The sequence below is a fragment of the Ambystoma mexicanum genome, chromosome 4q, assembly GCF_040938575.1.
Source record: "Ambystoma mexicanum isolate Mex_15411 chromosome 4q, UKY_AmexF1_1, whole genome shotgun sequence".
Taxonomy (NCBI): Eukaryota; Metazoa; Chordata; class Amphibia; order Caudata; family Ambystomatidae; genus Ambystoma; species Ambystoma mexicanum.
Genome location: NC_090928.1, coordinates 299,924,787 through 299,943,687, shown reverse-complemented (window position 1 = coordinate 299,943,687; position 18,901 = coordinate 299,924,787). Strand labels below are relative to the sequence as shown.

The following is an 18,901-nucleotide window of genomic DNA, read 5'->3' as shown; positions in this document are numbered from 1 at the left end:
GCTCAGCGCACTCAGAGAAAGAGGGCAACCTGGCCAGATGCCATGTAGATGGTGGCCACAGTCAGAGAGAGGCCAGGAGAGATAGCGAGCCTGCAGACCAGGCATTCAAAAGGAGGTGTAGGCCTGTGTAGGAATGACGGAAGAAGGGACCCACTCTAGAAAGGTCAGAGCTACTCCACCTCCCGGTCTGTTGGTTCTTGGTTCGGAGCGGATTCTGTAGCAGTCAGGGAGGAGCATCAAAACCAGTGACAGAGCTGGCCGTGAACCACGTCTTGGTGAGAGCGAGTACATCAAGGAGGTGGCAGATGTCATATGAGTGTTTGACAGCAGAGCGAGAGTTGAGAGTAGTGATGTGGAGCATGTTGCCACATTTGAAAGACTTCCGGGTGGGGTACAGGCTTGAGGTACACCCAGCGAAGTGTTTGATGGGCCCGAGAGTGGGCAGAGGTGGTAGCAGGAGGTGGCATAGTAACCAGAGAGGAGAAGCAAGGTGCCAGAGAGGCAAAGGAAGAAGAAGAAAGTGGTGGAGGAGCCAGAGAGCTGCTAGAAGGAGTAGCGGCAGAATGAAGGAAGTTGATAAAGCACGGGAGACCCCTATCGAAAAGTAGGAGATTGAGCTGAGGGCCTGTTAGGCAGAATCCTGTGCAGTGCCCTTAGGGACCACTACACACAATTAAGACCACAGGTGGCAATACAAGTTTTACTTTTGCTACAAGTCTGTACTACTAAGTTATAGTGGTAGCAGTAGCAGAGCAGCCAGGCTTATCTCAAGAGTATATGAGCAGTAGCAGAGATTACACAAAGGGACCACGATTACTGTGACTCAACCAAACACTGACTCAAGGTTTTAGGTAGAAAAATATAAGTACATTTATTTTTAAACCGTCAATTATAAACACAACACTTCTATTAAACTTTAAACAAAACCACACGTTAAATATAATACAACTAACCAATTCACTTTGTACAGTATGTCTCAAGGTAAGTACCCGGTGTTTGAATGAACCGGTGTTATGAACAAAACATGATACCGTGGATATGGTTGCGATCACTTTTTGACAGTTCGGTCTACTAAATAAACGCGTATCCGTTACATGAAAGGCTACCGGGGCAAAAACACTCTTAGCACCTGAGCTACCCAGAGGGAGTTGGAGGCAAAAATCACAGGCAATGACAGGATCGAGAAACACTCAGAAACAGGAGTTCAAAAGTCAAAGGGCCGGAGCTAGGTTTAAGTGGCACCGGAGACCTGTTGCCGAAGATCACACTGTTAGACAGTTCACGATTCAGCGTAGCCAAAAGTACTTGGATATTGTCAATGTTCGGAAGCAAAAGTTATAAGAAGAAGGGAAGACAAGGGCAAGCCTTGAAGACGAAGAAAAGGGATTCACCCAATTTCCTCAAGCAGAACAGAGTACCTTATTCCAATGGTTCAGCTGGTGCCATGGCAGTTGTTCCTGTTGGTTTCCCACAGACCCATGATTCCTGGAGCTTCGTTGTGAAAGAGGACGTCTGAAGGGGGTCTGCACCACACAGGTATGAAGCCGGCAGCAGCGACAACGAATTAAAGGTGCGCTCCTTAAAAACAGGAGAGGCTCGGCAGGTGGCTATCCGGACCACTACAGCAGTGTGCAGCGATTTCGACCACGACGGAGACCTCTGGCTGAAGAAGATGAGCTGGTTATCCCCACCAGGCTCAAGGGAATAAGACTCCGGACTGGATCTCCTCTTAGTCGTTGAAGGGTAGATAGCTCAGGACTGCAGCAGGGCTTCACCGGGACGGGGTAGTTGCAGCAGCCATCGTTCTCTTCGGTTCCTTGTAGTTCCAGTGGCGACTCTCACTTCTAGACTAAGAGACCTGCCTTTTATGCACAAAACCCCCATTCACACAGCCTGGCTGTCAATCACGCAGCAGGGGGGGGTTGTCCAGCCGGGACAACCACCTCAGCCAATCATGGCAAAGTGCGACTTGGTTTGCTAGGATACCCTGTGCAGCGGGTGACTACACCCCTTCCCCACATTCAGTCTGCCTAGACACCCAGGCGCCAAGAGGAGGTCTTCTCTGCAGAAGCCTGCCAAAAGACGGTGAACAAAGAAGGCAAACCTAATTTGCCGCGCAAAGTAAAACACAAGAAGGACTTTAACAAAACGAAATGGCGAATAAACCCAACCGGAGCCAAAAGAAAGACGATTTGGTCAAGCGGGTTTATGCTTAAGGCTGCTAAAATAGCCAAAAGTATTACCACGTTTATCTAAGATAATCGCTATAGAAAAGTTAGGGTAGATACCACTGCCACCAGCCAAGTCTAATTGTTAAAAGAGCAAAACAATTCTCAGGGAGGTACAGACAGAAAAGGGGTACAGATTAGCCCTTTCCAGTACTACATGTAAGATGGGGTGTACTGGGTCTGTGGTAGAAAGTGACTATGTAAAGTAAATGGCAACTTTACCTTTCTCTGAGGGACAGTTGTCAGCCCCAGCGAAATGGAGTCAGAGGGAAGTCTGAAAGACAACCCTGGGTTACTACACTGAAGGTGCTGTGTAACCCATACAAGAACAGGGGTACCTGGAGTGGTGTGCTCCAGTGCCCAAGATCACGCAATGAGTAAAAACACATAGGCCAAAACACATGTAAGAGTGGATAAAGGATGTACACTCTTACCAGGTGGAAAAATAAACTCCAGAAATCCACAAAGCTGCTGGGGGACTCACTAGGTGAGGGAAATTAGCCCTAGAAGGAGAATTCTCCCTAACAGGGCCCTGGACCAAGATGGTGCCATTCAGATAGACATTAATGATGGTCTCAGAGAAGTGGAAGAGGCCAAGAGGACCTCTCACCAAGTGCCACCATTAATGGGAGAGGAGGAGATAGGAGAGCGAGACCATATGACAGAGAATGTTGAGAGTCTGCCTGGAGGAACCACTGATGTAGGTATCAGCGATAGGGAGGCCTGGATGTCCCTCTTGAACTTCTTCTGTCCAGATTTAGTCAGAAGGATAGGATAAGAGATCAAGAAACAAAAAGCAACATAGAGGGGGCAAAGAGGAAAGTAGGAGGAGGAGGGAGCGAAAGAGATAAGGAGAGAGGCACATCCCTGTGCCACACCATGCAGGATGCACGGTGGGGGGGGTCAGGGTCAGAACACAAGGAGGAGCAGACAGGTAACAGTACAACAGTAACCACAGTGGATGAGACCAAGAAAGTGGGAGAGAGCCTAGTGGGACACCGATAACAGTACAACAGAAGCCACAGTGGGTGGGACCAAGAGAGTGGGAGAGAGCCTAGTGGGAAACCGATAACAGTACAACAGAAGCCACAGTGGGTGGGACCTGGAGAATGGGAGAGAGCCTAGAGGGGCATATTTCACAGTAAACAGTCATTACAATTGAGGGGACCTAGAGAGGGACAAAAACACAAAGTATGGCTAAGCACTAGAGGGGAGAGCCTAAGATTGCGCAGAGACAGAGTACAGAGAGCTATTTCAGACGGAAAGGTGGAAGTACGTGCAAGGGCTGGGTAGTTTAGCAGGGAGCAGCGATTGCAGCTCCGGGAATATACCAAAATGTCACCTGCAGAATTCTGACAGCTGAAATTTCCAACTTTTTTTTTTTTGACACCCCCTTACACCACTTATATATGTGGGAGGGGGTATGGGATATAATACAAGTATGGAGATATGCGGGGAGTCTCCACCTGCATATGAATTTGGTCTAAAGGGGGTTGAAAAAAATAAAAAGGAGGCATTTTCGGCATTCGTACTTCGTTGGGGGGGTCGCAGTAATCACATAGATACACACTGTTGAATGTTGCTAGATGACTCAAGAACATCAGGGCAGGGACAAGGCAGTCATCTCCTTGTCACGGATGACTGGCCCTGGCACTGACTCGTTCCCTAGCAGGCTGAAACTCAGCTTGATGAACATCAATTGGTAATCGGCTACGGATGCGCGCAGCTAATCAGGTTATTAGGATCTTTGGAATTACCCAATGGTGCATGAGCGTTTTCTGAGCAGCCCGTTGGCTGCCACAGTTCCACTCTGCCACCCTCCAACCTCCCCTGTCCTGCCCAAGCACCCGCAAATCTGAGAGAGACTCCGCCACCGTCCCCTTTGCGGAGGTGCAAGGATGCCATTGAAATGGCAGACGGGCACCCTCCTGAACAGCTGGCTGCCATTTAGATGGTAGACGATTTTGTGGTTGCTTTTTCTTTATGTGAAAACACGACTTGAACACACTGCCTAGTGTGTTTTTCGCCCCCACCCCAAATTAGAACCATGGACATTGTGTCAGCGTGATGACGGCCACAATACTGGGATTGACAGGCCGCGATTAGTGGTGATAACCAACCATCGCCATCGTTAGGTTTTTGCTTCTTTCAAGCTTATATGCGTGGGTGGCGGCTGTTCCCAGCTGCTATGGATGGCAAACATGGCTTTATGGTCTAATTAAGTTATGATCTTTAATCAAGGACTGGGCATGTGTGATGCAACCCGCAGTACTAATTTAGAGAGGAGAGAGGCAAGTCGTAGATTGATTGGGCCTTTGATTATTTGGATCTTCCCTGGTGAACTATGATTTCTCAATAAGGGTATGAGCACTGCCCGCTAAAAGAGGGAAGGCACAGTGCAGTTTTAGCAGTGATGGCCGGATGTATGGGCAGGGGAGGGCGGGGCGTGGCCCCCTCGCTTAAATGGCAGCCAGCACAATCCTGCTATCGGCAGAGGAACAGTGCTGCCTGCCTCAAAGCAGGGGAGCATCCCCCCTCCACAGATTTTTGGTGGGTCTTCAAAGCAGAGTACTTTGGGCTGTACAAAATGTGCAGAAAGCAATGATTAGAGGCCAGAAGTGTGTAGGAAGCTCCTCCCAGCTGCATCCTTGCGCTACTAGCCTTGAAGAGCATTGACCGACAGGAGAGGAGTCCTCTCCTCTTCTGACAGTCAGCACGCTCTGCATGGTGTGGGCCTTGCGGTCTAGTTGTTGATATGCTGAAGGTGCGAGGAAAGTTCAAACGTGTTATGTATTTTGTGTAATGTGTTTGTATATATATGTTAGTGCAAGTGTGGTTGTCCGAGTGTACGTGCCGGAATCTGTCTGAATGTAGGACTGCTGTATAAAAGTGTGGGTGAATGAGAGATGCGTAGTGAAGTATGTTGTGTGAATGTACGAATGTGAGAGTATAGGTTGTGTGAGTGTACAAATGGCTGTGTGAATTAGAGTGTATGCTGTGGGAATGAGATAATGTGTGTGCCTGCCCTACGCAGAGTGTATGAGAGGGAGCAGGCCTCTTTTTGGGGTGGGGGAATGCTAGTAGCGGCATGGCATTAACACTGGGCACTAAGGGTAAAGCAAAAGCAAACATGAGTTCTATGACATAGCTAGACTTGCATACTTGGGTGCATCCAGTCTAGCTATACTTTTTTTTATATGGTGGCATGGCATATTATAATAGGCATCAAGGGTAACCAAAACATGATCAGTGCTATTATGGAACTAGACTGACATACTGGGGTTCAGCCAGTCCAGCTATACTTTATCTGGCATGGTAGTTTTTACTGAGCATCAAGGGTAAAGCAACGAGTGTTATTACATTGTTAGACTTGCGTGCATTGGTACAGCCAGTATGAATGTACTTTCTTCTGATATGGTAATAATGGCATATAGTAATATTGGCATATAGTGGTGCAGTCTGCATGGCTATGTATTGGCACAGCCAGCATGAAAATGTTGTTTATACTTACGTATATTTTGGGCAAAGGCCTCATTAAAATGTTTTAGAAAAAACTCCTGTGCACTGTTGGTGACTTGCACGGATTGGATTTTGTGCTCCATACAAAACTTCTAACTTTGTGGCTTTTTGCCAATTTTCACAAAATGTGTGCAGGAAGTGTCCCCATGTGTTGGTTGTTTTGGGCTACCTCGCTAAGCTTGGTCCATGCTGCAGGTTCAAGGCAAACATTTACGCTCCTCCAATAAAACAAATTCCCCAGCTGCCACAGAGTTAATTCATCTTTTATAATGCGCGTAATACCGAAGACCATTCTCTAAGAACAAGAACAAGACCAAGATTCAAACCTGTGTTGCTCTGCGTTGTCTTGCTTCCATGACAAATGTGTTCCCCCTGAGCTATCTTCCAGGTCCAAGTTGAGGACGTAGGTTAGAGGATCTCTAAGTGATACAGGACTTATAGATTAGGTCAAAGTCAAATGTAAACTGTAATGAGCATCTCCAATTTTGCTTTTCTTTGTAACAGATGGTTGGTTTTCACCCAAGATTTTCATTGAAGTTGGTTTTCATTCAAACAAAACACTAGGTTCTTCGCTGTAATCTCTGAAGTATAATATGGCAAGAAAGAAAGTAAATTATTTAAGTAAAAAATACATGCCATTGTCAGTACTTTTTCATTTGCACGTTTTTTATTGGTGGATACATTTTATCAAAAGATCCAAAAGTAAAACTCACTTAATAAAAAAAATGTAAAAAAGACTGTGCCAAATGTTGAAATATTCCAATCCAGAATTGGCTGTGGAAACCGCAACCTGTCTCCAGGTTGGCTTACTTTATTTTTTAACATTTTGCTGCGAAGCAGGGTTCCACTTTGTCACAAAATACCACAAAGAAAAGTTCAATTACAACAATAACTACATTTTCATGTAAAGTCTAGGAAACACAAGTGTACAAATTGTCCATTTAAGGGACAGATTGTTTAATCTTAAACCGTAAAAGAAATCTGTCAAATGTGGTGTTTCTTTTTGTTGGTTACCTATATTCAGAGAAAACAAATCTACGTTTTAATGCCAAACTTCGTGTTAGCCTCTCTGTTTGATTTTATTGCCAATGGTTGGCATTTTGGAGGTAGGGTCACACACAGGAGTTTCTAGATAATATTGTGCCATGGACAAACACCATGCTCCGGTAAGGCTATCGCGCACAGCACTCTTCCTCCAAAAGAATTTAAATCATTGCAATTTAATAACTGTTTCATTGACTTGTACTTAAAATGAATGAGTAGACTATGTATCCAACAGCAGGAATTCATTGTCTCTCCTACGTTTTTGTTCGTTGTCTACATGAAGGGCTCTTTCCTAGATAATGCTTTCACAAAAGCGTATTTTGGTGCTGCTAGAATCTATTTTTCCATCAATTCTTCCCTCAAATGAAAGTGCAGCAAGAGCCAGTAGCCCTCTTCAGTTGGTTAACAGTGTTCAGAGGCTGTTCCAAATGCTCCTGCAGAAAAATGGAAGACATGTGTGAAGTAAAGGGAAAGAGTTTGGCGTGGGGAGAAAGAAGGCCACTCCCAGCTATCTTTAGTAAGCTTAGGTCATTAAGAGGGCCTTGAAAATAGTTCAAATCACTTTAAGGAAAGATCAGAGAAGTAGGTAGGATATGAGGGGGAGCATGTTGCCATATGATCTGCATACCTAGACAAAGTGTAAAAATACTTACCAAATTGTGTGAGGGCAGTAGCATTTGGCAAAACCTAGTAAATGGTGAGAGTACCATATCTAGAAAATGGCAGGAGTACTTGGGCATCCGTTTGCTAGAGCTCCCTAATGGGGCGAGTTCCTGGGCATATAATGTGAACTTCTGGCAAATACTTGCATGCCGGATCCGTATAGATAGCAAATGCTGGGATTGGGAATGGGCCAATGTGATGAGACAAGTGTGAAATCCTGGGGGCATCAAGTTGGCTCTTTCTTCATTCTGAGGGCGATGAATCGAGCAGCAACAATGAGTAATACGAATACAAAGCTTAGAAGTGGTCCATTCACATGAAGCTCTATAAAAATCAACAAAATATAATATATGATGCGAGTACAATGCCAACATATTGTTATGCCTAATGAAATAAACTAGTCGCTGTTGTCCAATGGCAAAAGTTGGCCTTTTGAATGAATACCTAAGAAAGAAAACCTTTTCACTAGACACATGTCAAAACTGTTGACTGTCTCTAATTGTTGCTGCAATAATTGGTTTCTACATTGAACATAAACACACACACACCTTATCCCCACCAAAGTGCAAACCCATCAGCCTTCAAGCCTTCCATTTTTCAAACTCCTTGTCCCATTGCTAAAACTGAAAAGGGCATAATGTCTGCAAATATTGCTTTATTGCATACTCGCTCAAACTGTTTTTGCCCCAGTAAAGAGCATGGCTTGGCAAGGCAATTCCCTGTGAACTGAACATGTGTTTCCAATCCTGGGCTTTCGTGCAACAGGTGAATGCCTTTTGGGAGTCCTAGACGTTTGTTTCAACTGGTTTACCATACCAAACATGTTCAAAAGAAACTTGTTCAGATGACATGGAGTCACTCATTTGATTGCCCTAAAACCTCCCGCCCCCCCCAAAAAAAAAAAAAATAGCATTGTCACCTGTTAAAATACCATGAACGAATGCAGATTACTCCCCTCCTCATATTACGGCTTCCTTTGGCCATTTACTTTAGTCCCCCTCTTTCTGGCTATCTCTGGCCCTTCTCAGTAAGCCAGCCAAAAAAAGAAATCAACCATCACCCCTTTCAGTCCTCATAATCGCCCAACCTTACATTCTCACAAGCCAGTTGCAGAAAGCATGATTAGTTTTGCAAATAGAAGCTAATTTGAGTGGGAGCCCTCTTAAAAAGCCTCTCAGCAGAGTATCAAGCCATTGGCTGTATCATGGGGGGTGGGGGGTAGATGGGGATGGACAGGGCAAGCTTTTGTCCCAGCCTCTGTGCATCTAGTGCTGAACGATGTTAAGTTCGATGGCTCCCTCCTCTCCCTTGAGGGAAAATAGGCTGCCTGCTGCGCTCCTTCCTGCCCAACTGTGCCCTGAGCCGTCGCCCAGTTTTCCTACCCCAAGAAACGGGGCCGAGGTCATAAATGTGACCGCTATTGTTCCCCGAACAACCCACACGCCTCAGTCTCACTTTTCATGTAATCAGATTCTCTAGCCTCTAGCAGATTTCATAATGATCAAAGATTGTGCAATAACATTTCCTGTGATATAAACAGGTCAAAGATCATATGATGTCACTTTTTGTTCTAGTCAATAGTGTGCAGTGTTTCCTGCTCAGTAGCAGATGTAAGGCAAAGGGCCCTGCAGGAAGAAATGACAGAGGTACCCAGGTGGGTGGGTCATGAAGGCGGTGCCTAGAGTGGACGGAGTTGCACAATGATGAACTTTAGGGGCAAATGCTACAATGTTGCGTTTCGTGCAGTTTTCTGTGTTTAGGGGTCTGACTCTAGCTTGGCCTCCTCGCCAGGTTTTGCTGTCAGTGGTAGTAGTATTGAATGATTAAGCCTGAAGCTAATGTTGGAAATGATAGGGTTCAAGGCGATGGGCAATAACATGGGCAATGGGAAAGGACATTCCAGGAGGTGAAATATCACGGGATAATTCCTAAAGTATGCAGATCCATTTTGTGCCTGTCCTCTGTCTTCTTACCCACACACTTAAAATGTCATTGAACATCACAGACCTAAAGGAGCTCACATTTTAATATAAAAACATACCAGGGTTTACCTTTTTGTGGGTGCTGCTTGTGGCATTTGAAAGACCCCTTAACTCCAACCCACCACCTCCATATCTCCTCCAGCTCTACAGGGCCCTTCTGAAATGTCATGCTCAAGACCTGACACCGAGCAGAACAGCCCTCACACATGCACAAAACCCCAACACACATACACAGATAACAGCTTGGGTATAACTAGTCCTAATGGGCTGGAATACCTTGTTTTCAATGTCCAATAGATCTATGTTCTCAACCATAAAGCCACTGGGCATATGCACCTGGAACCCACAGCACACCATTCTTTGCAGAGACCAGTGTGGACCATGCAGGTGATGAAGGCCAATCCGGACATTATCCTTGGGATTTTCCACAAAATAATCATCATGGAACCTGGCAAAAAATGTCCATAATTAATGCACCAAGCGAAATAATCTAGGTCTCTAATCTTCCATAAATAGACAATATTACTAACTGTAAAGACATGTATTCTACAGATGTGTGCAGGAAGTTTAGTCCAGGCTCTCTAACAAAATGTAATTTACCATTTATCTGACATGCACAAACTGAACTGTCACTTTCTGCAGTACAATAGAGGTACGATATGGAAGGATGATGGTTAGAGCTAGAGTTGCTGAGACTCAAACCTGTGACCTGCAAGTTAAGCACAGACATCTGACACAAGTACTCAACCCACTGAGCTATCTGGCTGTCAAAGTGCTCTGAAGAGGGTTTTACACTGTGGGCATTGTTTTAAGCTGTCAAGCCGCACATGGTTCCCCTCCACACCTCACCACTCATTAAAAGGCAACATGTGTAACCGCCCTCATAAAGATCTTGACCTCTAAATAGTCCTTTGGTGCTATAATCTGCCAGCAGGGTCAGTGATCGCCAACTAGTTGATGACAGTGCACCGTTCAGCTGGCAACGTACATCGGTGAAATAATACTCCTGCTGCACAGATCAGTGCATGGTCAGAAGGATGCATGTTAAAGTGTGTCAAGGTGGACACAACCTTCAAACCGAGATTAAATTATAATTATTCTTTCCTGGGTAATAAGAAAACATTTTCCAAGCCCAAAAAAAGTCCTTCGTACTTTTCACAAACATCAAGAAATAATTAAGTTTAAAATATGCGCAATAATACTGGACTACAACTGAATCAAATTCAGCAAGGGCGTGGGAGCCCCTCTACTGAGAAAGAACATAGGTGAAATACCGTGTTCTGTGAAATTTTTTCCACTCAGGAGGGTCTACAGCCACGTTTTAGCTCCCTGCACCCTTCGCAGAAGAGACATTTCCATTGGCATATCAGTCTGGTCCCACCCACAAAGACTGTCCAGCACCGAAATACTAGGCAACTCTCCTCTGAACAAGAGCACTATGGCCAACCCCAGGCACGTGTTGTTGGGCCTCCTCAGTGAGGTGAAGATGAGCCTCCCTAAAGCACAGTGAGCAAAAGGTTGCATCATACGTCCTCCTTGAAGCTGCCAAGGTAGCATCTGCAAACAACCGCTCCTTGTTGGGTACAAAGCAATCGAGGACAGGAGGAGAGAGAAGGCAGCTAAAACCGACAAAGATATGCCACAGAAATCTGTGAAGAAAATGGCAATGATTCAAAAAGGTTTGCACTAGGGCAAATCAGGAGATGCCGTGAGCATCTCAGCTATGCATCTGTTACCTTGTGCCTGATTCCCAAACCCTAAAACAGGGGCCAGGTCGGGCTACCCTACGAAACTTCGAAAAATTGCCAAATAATGCTTTGTAGAGATAAGAAGAGAAAAATAAACACACAAAAAAAACAGAAACCTCTGTGTTCTGATCGGGCTACAGCACAAAAGTTACAACGCTGATTTATCTTAATTTGCAACTTCTCCAACCAACAGATCATTTGGATTCTGAATATGCTTTTTTGTTAAACTGTGAAAATTAGATATGGAGTGAAAAGAACGCGCATTGCATTTTCACGGGGAAGAAAAGAATGTGATCTTTTTAAAGTTTTCACCTTAAACTTGCACTAAAGCAGACATCGGGCTCGCTAGCGGCCCACAGAGTAGTGTACACAGGAGGAGAAGCCAGACTTACCTGAGACTCGGCTCGCAAGTAGCGCAGGACCTCCTCCGCGGCTGCGTTGCGCAAGCACGGCATGAGGTGCAGCTCCTGCAGGCACGTTGCCTCCCTACCCTGGCAGAGCCGCTCCCTCAGCCACGCAGGGGCCAGGGGCTGCTCCCCGGTGGCCAGGCATTCGTAGTAGGAGGCGTGCAGCAGCGCCACAGAGATCCACGTGAGAGGGGCCACGCAGGCGCTCGCGGCCAGCAACCCGATGAGACGGAACCTGCAGCGCCGCTTGCGCACGCCCGGCGCGGGGGCGCAGCAGCCGGTGAGCATCCGCCAGGTGCGGGTGCTGAGCAGGAAGCCGAGGAGAAGCAGCACAAGGGCGGGGACGAGCAGGAAGACCAGGCTGTAGCTGGCGCTCCAAGCGTTGCAGGGGCAACGGAAGACCACCATCGAGAAGAGCTGCTCCCCGCCGGCCGCCAGCAGCGACAGGGCCCCGTAGCCCAGCGCCGTCTGGTGCTTCACGCCGAGCTGCATCACTGTCTTGAAGCTCTCCATGACCCCGGCCTCGCTTTCCTTCCCGTGCTCCTCCTGCGCGGCGAGTCCTTCTCACTGTGGTGCACCTTATTGTGCTCAAGTCTCGAGGGACGTGGTTAGGGCGACTTACTTTTCATTGTTACGAGAGAAAAAAAAACAGAAAAAAAAACCACAAGGGGAAGTTGCATCAACATGTCTGCAAGGCAAATAGGGTCCTGTTCCTTTGCTATTATCGTGGTGCTAATACGAAGCTCCAGTTTCGGTTTCTTTATGTAGTAATGTGCCCTACTTTGTCGTTCAAGCGCTTCAGATAGTGAACACTTGTGAACTTTTGAAATGTACCCACTACAACTGTAAACATAGCATGCCCTCTTCACGTGGAATGTAGCATATTTTTGTGGTAACTTTTGATTCCACATGTGTAGTGTTCACCCTCCCTTGCCAGTCCCTCTGTGAGCACCGCTTCGGTAGGCGAGTCCACACGTGCAGATGTGTTGCCCCCCCCCAGCCCCACATGGCTGATTATGTGTGCCCACACATTCCCCATGTACACTGGCTGTTCTGGGTTCCAGCTCCCGCTCTTGTGGGTAATTATGGGAACCCTGTGCCCCTTGTTTGTTCTGGGTATACCCCAGCTCCCTTCAAATGACCTACATTTTATTCTTATTTCATCATAACATGTTTACAACAGCTCCCCCTTAGTTCCTGGTCCCTCGGACCCCCACTGCTTCTTAAAATTGTGAGGCACCCAAAAATGGGATTGCAAAAGACATGCTTGCCGTAAGTTAAAGGGTTGTTGTTCAAAACACTATTTTTTCCGATGTCTTCAATAAATACAGTCACACTGCTGGATAACACTGCAGGGATCCCTGCAGTGCGCACCTTTATCACCAAAAGCAACACTGCTTGCCTGGAAACACCATATAGTAGAGTTACATCCCCTCGCCTGCCTGACGGTCTTTCTCTGCCTGAGACCATGCCAATGAAGACCAGGGTAATGATATGATATGATGGTTTATTTATATAGCGCATATACACAATTAGCCTTATTCATGGAATTATTTGCGTGAAAAACGCAGATTTGCGTGCTTTTCTGCCCGAAAATCTCCATACTTCAAACAGGGATTTTCAGGCAGAAAGGCGCGCAAATCTACGTTTTTCACGCAAATAATTCCATGAATCAGGCTGAATGTGTTTCAAAGCGCTTCAAGGCAAGGGAAGGAACAAGGGAAAATACAGTGACATTCTTATGGCCATGAACAATAAGAATGTGAAATAACTATTGTACTTGGCCTGGCGTCATTTCAGATAGTGAAAGAGCTAAGACATAGATAAGGAAGGGAGGGTGGGAAGGAGAAGGAGACAGAGAAGCGACTACCGTACTAGGCCTTACGACATTTCTGGTAGAGCCGGAGATTTACAAGAGGTGAGGGAGAAGGGGAGGAGAAAGGAGGGAGAGGGGAAAAAAACAAGCGACTTTCGTACTAGGCCTGACGCCATTTCAAATAGTGCTGGGGGGACGACAACTAAGGGAAGGAGGAGGAGACAATGTTGCTATAATACTAGGTCCAAGGACAATTCTGATAGAGTAGGTGCATAGAAAAAAGAAAGTGGACGGGTGAGGAGAGAGGTAGATGGGAGAAAGGGAGAGAACAGAGACTAAAAACAGTGGAGAAGCTAGAGAGGTGTGGGATACATCTACCACCCAGCAGAACTTCCCTACTTCACCAAACCACATCTCAGCAGTCACCAGCAGAATGGCTGCGCTGGCGCTGTTGAGCACTATCGCCTTGCCTTAAAACTGTGTTTTGGAGTCACCAAAATAATGGCGGTCTTGTCTTACCAGCCACACATGGGCGGAGATAAAACACCAAATACCCCGAGAATTGCTGCCAATATTTTCTTCAGTGGCACCAGAGAAAAATGTATGTGCACCAAAAGAAAAGAATCCAAAGGCAGCGCTGCTAGGCTGCCAGCCCAAAGCTTTTCACTGAAAAAGGAAATATTCTGCCTTTCAAAATGACTGCGCTCTGATGCTCTTTTTCATCTGTTCAACATTACACAGTTCTGATCCAGTGAGACCCAGCTATGTCCATTCATATTCAGGTTGCGCTCGAGCAAAAGGGGGCATTTCTCACTGAATGACAGGCTGTGCCAGGCAAGATCTGTGAAATAACAAATTACTTCACGCCAAGCCAAGCCATATGAAGGAAAACGCTTTACTTTGCAACACAATGACACAAATAAACCCTTCATAAATAAGCCCTCTCTCTTTTAGCATGTTGGTTTCAAAGGACCCTTGTGTGGAACAGATTCCTGAGTAGTAGAATTAACGGGGTAATTAATGGAATCATTGTGCGCCGAAATCTATAGCGCAAGCGTGAGAAACGCAGCGCATGCGTACACCCATTTACCGATTCATGGAAGGCATTGCGCCTGGCTTACCTGGGACCTGCGCTGAATCCACGAGTAGTGCGCACGACACAGTGACATCCCAAAAGCTGTGTGTATGTCGCCCAGTGAAGTGCACAACTTCCAGTGCATACACCTAAAAAGGAGGCGGAACATGCAGAATGGAGAACAACACTTGAAACCCTTGCAACTCCCACACGCGCGCTAACGACACGTATTCATGGAATTGAACAGGGCAAACCCACGCACGCCAAAAGATGCGCAAAGCCGGAAACACGTCCGCCACACGAAAGCGGCCCAGCGGAGCATGAAAGCGGGCACAAACAACAAACATGAATATACAGCTACGATGAATGTCCCATTTCTCGCAGCAGTGATTGTGGGACACTGCAGGAGGAGGAGGATAGCCAGGCCCCGCATTTTCTTACCCAGGACCAGCCTTTTTGGGATGCCTGATGACTAGGTCTATGGCAGGTATAGGTTTCCACCTCATATCATCCTAGACCTGGTCACTGAGTTGGAGGATGACCTCACATCACCCACCTTGTGCTCCCAAGCACTGAGCCCCTTAGAAAAGGTGCTCAATGTCCTGCATTTTTTGGCCACTGGGTCATTTCAGCAGACAACTGTCATAGTTGGCGGCGTCTCACAGGCCACGCAGTCACGCTGACTACACCAGGTGTTGGCAATCATGACTACACGCACCTCAGTCTGCAGGCACATATACATGCCCAGAACACCTGCAGAAAGGCAGGCCCTGGTCCAGGACTTTTACGGGGTGGCACACTTCCCCAGAGTGCTCAGTGCCATTGATTGCACCCACGTAGCCCTACGTCCACCTAGCGCCACTGAGAACATCTATCGCAACCGCAAGCACTGGCATTCCATCAACATACAGGTTTTAATGCGATGCCAAGGGAACCATCACCTCTGTCTATGCAAACTATCCAGAGTCCACCCATGACAGTTTCATATACAGAATGTCTGACCTACCCCGGGACCTGGAAGCTGGGAGGCATGGCAACACATGGCTCATTGGTGAGTACAACTGCCATTGCACATGCATGCATGTGACACACAGATAAATACACAAACCCAACTAACGACAACCATTATCACCTCCGAAGGGGACAGTGTCTACCCTTTGAGTACCCACATGATGACGCCAATACGGAACCCCACCACACCACCCCAGATAAGATACAACACAGCCCATATTGCAACCCGGGGCATAGTGGAGCGCACATTTGGAGTGCTGAAGTCACATTTCCGCTCCCTGACCACTCTGGTGGACAGCTACTATATGCACCCCCAGTAGTGTGCAGGATCATTGTGGCAGCATGTGTCCTGCGCAACGTTGCAACCCGGCGGGGCGTACCGGTAGACATGGTGGTGCCCCCACATCCCCAACCACATGCTTGAGGCAGCCTATACCCAGCTTGTGGCTACATTTTTCACCTAAACTCCCCCCCTGTGGAGTGCACACAGGCCTGGCACATTCCAGGTGACAATCGATGATGACAAAGGGACAGTCAACTGTCACAACCTTAATACCCTGAGAATGTGTCCTTGGAATTGCAGCATTGTGTGCATCCCTAGCCACTTAAACAAACACAATCCCGTGTAACCAAATGCCACACATGCAAGCCACAGATTTCAAGCCCCCCCCATGTAAAATAGCACATCCAAATGCTGGTATGTCACCTAAACCTCCCTCAACACCAGGTCACCCACCATGCCATGGCATGCAATGTGAAAACCTCAATAAAAATATCAAAACACATGGCACAGCTGTCACAAAGCGCACTGTTACAAATGGAAACAAGCCACAGACAATCCCCTCAGACAAGCACTCTGAAGAAAAGAGTGAGCAAAAACATCCAACCTATACTAAAAGTACGTAAATGCATGCCACCAAAGGCCTGAACACCAAAACCTAGAACCTTTGGTGGCATGCATTTCAGGGAATCCCAAAAAATAAAAGAAAATGTGGGTGCCGCGGGGTTGTACCCCGCTCACTACACCACACAGTACAGTGATTGGTGTCGGTGGCCTGGAAACCCCTGCAGCTGCATAAAAAACACAAAGGAAAAAAATGAGCCTGCAGCACCAGTTCACGATCACGAAAGTCAATGTGAAAATGTGCAGCAACACAGCATGTCTCAGAAGGCAAGTAGTGTGTGGGTGTGTGGATGTTGGGGTGGGAGTGGGGTTGGAGGTGTTTTGTGTGTGTGTTGTGGGGGGGCATTTGTAGAGCGACTCAATGCATGTTAGCACGGGAAATGCATGAACACACAGTGTAGCATACATTTCCCATGTTAACCACTCTGTAGTGGACACATCTGCAACGGAAACATATTACTGATCCTGTGACACATCATAAGCAAAGCCAACACAGGACTATCCATTTACCAGCATAACACATCATGAACACAGAACCCAACAGTAACAATGTCAGACAGTGAGTAAACACCATAGCACAAGTGCCTCAATGTGACATTGCCACCACACGTCCCCCAAGCATCATGAGAGTGGCCTCAACAGCTAAAGTGGGCATGGGACCGCATACAGCATGAAGTGCATCAATAATGTATTCAGTCAAGGCAATACTTGAATTAGCAGAATTAAATAATGCACCGTCAACAATATACTCACCAAAATGCTGTCCAACCATGCACTGGAGAAACCCTCATGAATTCCCACTAGGGGTGTATACACAATTTGGACTTCAGAATAGCCACAGATATAAGGGAAGTCCAATGCCTCTGTGTAAGTTACTTTCACACAGTGCCATCCTTGCGAGCCCATGGAAAGGGGAAGCAGGAGTGGCATATGTGTCCGGACCCCAAGCCACTAACACAAGACAAGCCTGTATGGGCCCAGCCGGAACACACAGTGAATGCCACATAGCACCACACTGCAACATAAGTGCACAATAGACAAAAAATAAAAATAGCCATAGTGAACCTGGAGGTGTGGGAGGCCACCCAGGAGGGGGGAGGTGCAGGGTGCACCTCAACACCCACATGTGTCGATGTTGAGACTAAAAACAAAAATACCTCCATGGGCTCATGGTCTTCACGGCATGACCTGAGTGAGAGATAGGTCATCGTCACCCCCTGGTTGTACATCAGGAGGTGTGCGTGACACAGGTGCCTAACCACGCGTAGCCCCAGCAAGCCCCTCCACGGCAGCAAGCATGCAGACCTGGTGAGTCTGGTTCTGAATGAATATGGCACAGAGGTCCCCATGCACCACCTCACGTATAACACAGAGTTTTACCAGGGAGGCCTCACGTGCCAGATGGACCTCCTCCCGGCTTGCATGGAGTTCAGCCGAGAGTGTGCATTCCAGCTGCACCATCCTCTAGTCTGCCAGTGTATCCTGGGCCATGTTAAGAGCACCCAGAGTACTTCTGAGGAAGGAGAAATCTTCCCTCAGGGCTTCCCTGTTGGCCTGTGCGTCAGCAGCAATAACTGAGCGCAGAGCCACCAGTTCAGCCTGGCGGGCCCTGTTGGAAGCAGCCATTCCTAGCCTGAGTGAGTGGCATGTGGACTGCGTTGCCTGCTGCTGGAGCTCCACCTGCCTATCGGGGGGGGGATGGAATCAGCCACACGTTCCATGCCTTGAGCCAACATCTCAATTGCGCCCCCCTGTTGCTGTGCAATGGCATACATGGATTGCTCCCACCCAGTGTTCCCCGGTGGCGCACGGCCACCGCGTTGCTGGGCACCACGCCTGCGGGGCCCAAGGAGACGTAAACCTTGCTGTGCAGGCAGAGGCTGCAGCTGCAGGACAGCATTCCTCCATCGATCTGCCGCCCCAGGAACAGGAGCAACTGGTGTGGAGTGTGACTCTGCACCCGTAACCACCACAGGCCGACATACCAACACTAACTGGCCCCTTGAGGGGTCTACCCCCACTGCAGGTATAGCGAACAGAACAGAATCCATAGCAGAATCGCCCACCGTTGATGGCATGGATTCATGAGCCTCCGATTCAACATCAGAGTCAGAGAGATCCCCAGAGCCATACCCAGAGGCAGGCCTGGACAGGATGGCCTGGAGCACCAAGGGATGTTCGTGGCCTACCACCCCACAACCACCACTGGTGCTGGGTTGGTGACCTGAACCCTCCACCCTGCCTGCCATCTCCTCCTCCACTGCTTCTGGTGCATCATCACCTATAAAGAAATTAAAATAAACATTAGTACACATGTCAGCAGCACATACCACACACATATACAACACTATATTGAGGGCCAACACATGAGGCAGCCATGTCACACACGACACAAACTCTGGTATGCATTCAGTGGCAATGAAATGGAAGTGGACCCTGAAAGCAGACATGGATGCGTGTCAAATGCAAAACCCACACGTACTGCATGTTGAATATCAACTGCA

General features: G+C 47.4%; 1 protein-coding gene across 1 annotated transcript in view; it reads right to left on the bottom strand.

Annotated features, from left to right (window-relative positions):
• LOC138467682 (calcium homeostasis modulator protein 6-like) overlaps positions 1-12,227 on the bottom strand; it is a 118,596-nt gene extending 106,369 nt beyond the window's left edge. The window contains exon 1 of the mRNA XM_069607868.1: positions 11,577-12,227. Coding sequence (XP_069463969.1) covers positions 11,577-12,104 — 528 coding nt within the window. The 5' untranslated portion in view covers positions 12,105-12,227. The remainder of the gene's footprint in view (positions 1-11,576) is intronic.
• Between the last annotated feature and the right edge of the window lie 6,674 nt (positions 12,228-18,901).